The sequence below is a fragment of the Acanthisitta chloris genome, unplaced genomic scaffold, assembly GCF_000695815.1.
Source record: "Acanthisitta chloris isolate BGI_N310 unplaced genomic scaffold, ASM69581v1 scaffold33746, whole genome shotgun sequence".
Lineage (NCBI taxonomy): Eukaryota > Metazoa > Chordata > Aves > Passeriformes > Acanthisittidae > Acanthisitta > Acanthisitta chloris.
In genome coordinates this window covers 1-5,811 of record NW_008678113.1, presented here as the reverse complement: position 1 = coordinate 5,811, position 5,811 = coordinate 1, and the positions used below count along the sequence as shown (strand labels likewise).

The following is a 5,811-nucleotide window of genomic DNA, read 5'->3' as shown; positions in this document are numbered from 1 at the left end:
GCCAGAGCCAGGCCTGGGCCCCCTCTTACCTCAACCACTCCGAGCGGGGCAGGGTGGGCTTCCCCAGGCTGTGTGGTTGGCTCTGTCAGGGACAGGGGTGCTGACGGCGTGGGGCTCTTGCGAACCTCCTCTTGCTTCTTCTCCCAGTAGTTGCGGTTCAGGTACCGAGCCAGCTGCCAGGATGAGAACGGAGATGAGCACTGCTGCCTCGTAGGAGCAGTGTGCCACAGACTGGCAGGGACAGTATCCTTACCTCTGGGTCAATGTCCTCAGCCAAGGGAGCAGAGGAATTCTGGAAAGGTACAAACAGGAAAATGCAGTTCAGAGAAAGCAGAGACCCCCAGCTCCCACACAGGTGTCCTGGCTTAGATCTGGCCATGCATGACCACCAGTGCTGAGCATCCAGGAGAGCCTCAAAGGGGATACAATGCTGCAGCTCCAGGAAGCAGCAGAGGCACCTAAATGCCAGCTGAGAACAGATCTTCTTGCTCAAAGCACAGTGAAGGAGCAAGGGGCTAAACGGGCCAAATATTTTCCCTCAGAACAGGGATTAAATTGGACACAAGCAGGACAGACTGGAGCTCAGGAAGTGGCCTGTGCCTGGTCACTCCATGCCAGGGGCTCCCACAGACATACCACAGGTGGGGAGTAGAGTGTGCTGACCGGGGGAGCCGATGATGTGACAGGTGTCGGCTCAGCCTTCGGGTACATGGAGTAGGTTGTTTTCTGCCTCTGCCAAAGAGAAAACTGTCAACTCAGGGACTGTCCAGGGCTCCTCCAGAACAACTGCAACACAGCCTGTGCCTGGCTCCACTTTCACCCTCTCATTCCACAGGCCCTGCACCTTGCTTACACCAGGACATGCCCAGAGATCTGCTATGGCCCAGCACACCTGGACTGAAGAGCAACAACCCCTCCCAGATTCCAGCAGGACACGAACCATTCTCTCCTTCTCCTCGGCCTCTGACTGAGACAAGGCAATAGCCAGCTGGAGCTCCTCCTCCTCTTGCAGAGCTGTCTCATCACGCTTTGGAGGCAGCTGGAAGTGGAAGGATGAGGAGGTGGTCAGTAATGGGATCAACAAGCAGGTCAGGATCACCAGAACCCCTATGGGGCAGCTGCTCACCTGGGACTGCTGAGAGAGGGGGCTGGTCAGGTACTCAGGGGGCAGCTCAGAGGTGGCAGCAGCTTTACCCTCAGCTTTCCTGTAGTGAGAGGTGACAGTGCAGACTGAACTCTCCCTTCTCCACCCCAGAGCCCCAGCTCTGCACAATGCTCCAGCAGCAAACCCTGCTCCTGGGAAGGAAGGGGGCCCAGCCCAGCCCTCACCCAGCTCTGCAGGGAGCTGGCTCCACACCACATTTCCCTCAGTCCCAGCTGTCACAGGCAAAGAAACCCACCACGAAGGGTACTTACTTGTTAAGGTGCTCGTAGCAGGGCTCACAGACTCTCACTTCCTTCTCAATCCCGAACTTGGGGATGGTGGAATACTTGGAGGAGCATTTTCCACAGAAGATCTGCCCACAGGCCCGGCAGTGATGCTGTGAAGGACAGGAGACATCAATGTGGTGGCAAGACACCTCCTTCAGACAAAATCACTCAGACACTTCCAGCATTTCTGTGCCAGTGCCCAGGGAACACGGTCTGGCCTCAACACACTTCCACACAGGGAGTCCTGCAGGAAGTTCTGCCAGTCCCAGGCACTGTGCAGGGCCAGGGAACCCAGAGGGGCAAGAGCAACACCCACCTTTCGTGTCACAACGCCAAACTGCACTCGGCACCTGTGACACTCCTCAGCATCCACCCAGTCTGGAGCCTGTCAGGGTCAAAGGACATCACGTAAGGAGGGAGGAGAGCCTCGAGGAGAGCATCTGCACTGGGCCTTTCAGGAGCTCTGACCGCTAACAGGGCTATTGTGCATGTGGGAGACTGGAGGCATTTGCAGCTCAACAGAAAATGTTAATCCTCCAAGTTATCCCCTCTCATGTTCCTAGGGACTGTAACACTTCCCAAGTCACCACGAGATTCTCTAGGACTGCGTCTGCACAGTGAGGGCTTCAGCAATGCCCTGCTGGCTCACTAAGCCTGCCCCGCTGCTGCAAGGCCACCGAGCAGGAGGTGTGATGGGACTGACACCACATCCTGGTCAGTTCTCCCAGCAAGGTCTCCAATCTGCAGGAAATGGAGGATCACAGGACCTGCAGGTTTGACAGGAAGGGGACAGGAGAGCAGGTCTGTCCTGCAGTGCTCCCACCACAGAGCTCACCCTCTCAGCAGCAAACATGGCATCGCTCTCCTTGAACTCCGGGAAGACATGACCTGTGAGAGAAGGACAGAGTCCTTTTGTGAGAGGAATCCTGTGGCACAGGGAGGCTGTGGTGCCTGCAGCTTCATGCTGTAGGTGTCAGGACAAATGTCAGATCCAGCACAGCACCACCTCTGCCCTGACCAGTATCTCACTCCGACACACCAGCAGCAGCCTCCCCTCAGCCAAGCTCCCAGAACAATCCCTGATTGTTTCCCTTACGCACACACAAGGGACATCAGGGACCTCTGGATAAGACTTGTTATTTCTCAAGACCCTGAACTGAGCATGGGGGGACAAAAAGCCCACTGTGTGGGCAGGCAGGGCTGTGAGTCTCAGCCCTTGAATGGCCAAAGTGTGGCAACACCAGCTTGTGTGGGGGGATGAGTCCTCCAAGCTCTCTGAGCTGCTAGCTAGGCTGGAGGCCCAGAGCAAGGTAGCCCTGATCCTAGGACCACAGGGCAGTAGGATTCAGTCACCCCAAGAGGTTTGTTGGGTATTAGGCATCAAAGAAAACCCAGTGCTGCATTGCACCAGGCAGGGTCCTGCCAAGGTTCCTGCAGAGCAGAGCTGCTTGGCCAAGTGTCCCTCCACATGTGCCCACAGTCCTCACCTTCAACCTTCATTATCTGATAGGTGTCCTGCACCACCTTGTACTTGGGTTCGTTGCGGAAGGCATGAGCCCAGGCCTGGATGAGGTACAGGATCTTACTGCGGACACTTGTCTCCACTTGCCTCTGCACAGGAAAGGAGAAAAAAACCATCTGAGCAAAAGCCCCTGAAACCCAGGGGATGGTGTGAACCTCCTCAAAGAGAAGCCAGAAATACCAGTCAGGAAAGAGTACTTGGGTGAGGCAAGAGCTGCCAGAAACCTGTGGTATGGACGATGTACAACACAGATTAAAACATCCTTGAGAGCAGCAAAGACCAAATGAACAGAGCTGCAGCCTCCATGCCCTGAGCAAACGCCCAGGGACAGGCCCAGTAGCTTCAGGGCCTGTGCAGGAGCACCTGCCCACCCAGCAGCTCTGTCCACCCCTCACCAGGGCTGCTCATCCTGCACTCAGAGCAGAGCAGGACCCTCAGCTGCCCAGAATAGCACAGCCCCCCTCACCCACACGCTGACAGGGCACCACCAGCTCCAGCCTGTGGTGTCCGGAGGGAGTCAGCACCTCCAGCCCAAGGATACTCAAAGCCATTTGGGATGTGACAGTGAGGACAGCTGAGAGGTCTGCCCTTTGCAGGCAGGGGCAACTGGATCACAGTTCAAGGAGCTGGAGAAAACTTGGCAAGCCTGTTCTGCCCCCAGCTGGCCTCGGAGCTGCCCTGTCATCAGCTGCACGAGTCATTACATCCACATGACCATCTGCTCCTCAAATCCCCTGGGAAGCACAGCAGCACTGTCAGGCTCCGATTTCAGCCGAGAGTTTGGCCCACACAGCGTGAATTACTGACAATTCCTGGAGCTCCAACTTCTAGAAGATTTGGCAAAATCCTGCATTCCACACATCACAGCCCTGAACCTCCTCAAGAGCTTGGCCTGTTCTACCAGCACTGGGCGTTCACAAGCAGCAAAGCTCCAAGTGTGGGAAGAGAATGAGACTGTGGCAGTTGTGAAACTCTGGAGCCAGGCAAGGACTGAGAACCACAGAATCCCTGGATCTGATCTGATCTCCTCAGCCCCTGGAGTGGCTGTGCTACCACACCTGGCTGTCAGGCTGCAGCAGCGTTCCTGCCTCATGAGAAGATCCCGCACAGAGTGAGTCAGCCCTAACAGGAAGGTGACAGCAGAGACACCCTGCTCAGCATGCGAGGTGACGGACTCGCACGGCTCATCCCCAGGGATCTGGGTCATCTGGTTGTTTATTTCTGGCAGAGGATGGAAATGGGAAGGAAGGAATAGCATGATGCTGACAAGCTCTTGTCTTGGCACTGCTGTTCTGGGCTGGGAGCTGGAGATAGGAGTTCCCATTTCCACTTCACTTGTGGAATTCCCCAACCCAAGGACACATGATGCTCCTGCAGGCATCAGACTGGCCATAACTTGTGACAACATCTTGTCAGTGCCAGCAGCCAGGGTCACATCCTGCAGAGCTCCTGAACAATTCCACAGGCTGGTGAAATGGCCATGACACAGAGGAAGTTCCTGTTGGTTTTTCCCTTGCTGCTTCACCTGCCTATGTGTCTCACACTGTTCCAGGGGAGGGAATTCACCTCACCACTGCCCTGGTGCAGATGCCAGGCCTCCACAGCACATTCCTGCCAGGGCACAGCACAGCCAAACCTCTGCTCCCACCACATCTCCTCTCCCCAGAGACCCTCCTACACTTCCCCTTTCACACCACACCACAGTTTGCTCTTTTCTGAAGTGCATTTCCAGATTCCCTTCTGTTCCTTACCCAAATGGAGCACAAGAGAGGACACACACATTTCGTTCTGCTGCTGCTTTTCCACAGAAACAAAAAAAAGACAGTAAAATAAATTTATTTACCTTGAGTATTTCCTTCAGCTCCTCCATGGTCTGTTTATTGGCCACCTCATCATGGACTGTTTGGCCACAGTTTTTAACCACCGACTCCATGACCTGCAAGGGCCAAGGACAACATCAGTCCACGCCCTCCTGCCCCTCCGTGACCCATGGTGGTCTCAGCACACACTACAGGCTGAACACGGGGCACTGTTCAAACAATGAGGTGTGTTTGGGCCATGTCAATCCACCCCTGTGCTGGCAGACAGCTGCCCTTCAGCTCCTCAGGGGCTGTGACCTCTGCCTTGTGCAGACTGACCCCAGGGACAGCAGCCCAGTCCCAGCTTTGCCTGATGCAAAGCTGAGATGGAACTAAGGAACAAAGGCCCTGTCTGATTGTCCCAAAGCTTCTGTCCAGAGGCAGCAGGAGGCTGTGCAGCCTAGAGGTGGCTGGTACAGGGGGATGTTCTCAGCCCCCATGGTGCTCCCAGGCGGATGCTGTTACCTCCAGCGCGTACAGGGCCACGTGGGGATTCTTGTCATTCACCTTCTTCTTGATGGCATTGACGGCGTATTTCGCTCTGGGTATGGGAAGAGAGGACATGTCCTCAGGGGATGGAGGACCCGAGGGGAGTTCCACCTACTGCTGACAACCCACTAACCCCCACCCTGACACGGTTAGCTCGGGCCACACGATTCCCAGGGGGGAAGGGAAGGAATAAGCACATTCAAGCTTGAGATTCCCCGAAGATTTCAGGCCAGGGGTAATCTGCAGCTCCCGAGGTTCAGGAAGCACATCAGCACATCGGGGTGTGCTGTATGGCACTGCTGACGTTCTTACAGGAGGGGATAATGAGACCTGTGCTACCAGGGGCTGGCAGGGTCTGCACAGCCAGGACCGCTGTGCTCCCAGCACATCCCAACACCCAGGAGCACTTACTGGGTGTCTCCCTGACGGATCATGTCGCAGATCTGCAGGATGGATTCCCAGTCCGTCTCCAGCAGGAGTTGGCTCGTGGCCTTATCTGCAAGGAACAAC

The 5,811-nt window shown here is 55.8% G+C and overlaps 1 protein-coding gene across 1 annotated transcript in view; it reads right to left on the bottom strand.

Annotated features, from left to right (window-relative positions):
- Positions 1 to 5,801, bottom strand: part of HGS (hepatocyte growth factor-regulated tyrosine kinase substrate) — a gene marked incomplete at both ends in the record, with an annotated part of 6,992 nt that extends 1,191 nt beyond the window's left edge. Inside the window, 12 exons of the mRNA XM_009076764.1 lie at positions 30 to 173; positions 254 to 292; positions 637 to 732; positions 941 to 1,039; positions 1,127 to 1,205; positions 1,417 to 1,541; positions 1,748 to 1,816; positions 2,267 to 2,319; positions 2,919 to 3,042; positions 4,797 to 4,889; positions 5,278 to 5,353; positions 5,713 to 5,801. Of these exons, the coding sequence (XP_009075012.1) occupies positions 30 to 173; positions 254 to 292; positions 637 to 732; positions 941 to 1,039; positions 1,127 to 1,205; positions 1,417 to 1,541; positions 1,748 to 1,816; positions 2,267 to 2,319; positions 2,919 to 3,042; positions 4,797 to 4,889; positions 5,278 to 5,353; positions 5,713 to 5,801 (1,086 nt within the window). The remainder of the gene's footprint in view (positions 1 to 29; positions 174 to 253; positions 293 to 636; positions 733 to 940; positions 1,040 to 1,126; positions 1,206 to 1,416; positions 1,542 to 1,747; positions 1,817 to 2,266; positions 2,320 to 2,918; positions 3,043 to 4,796; positions 4,890 to 5,277; positions 5,354 to 5,712) is intronic.
- Between the last annotated feature and the right edge of the window lie 10 nt (positions 5,802 to 5,811).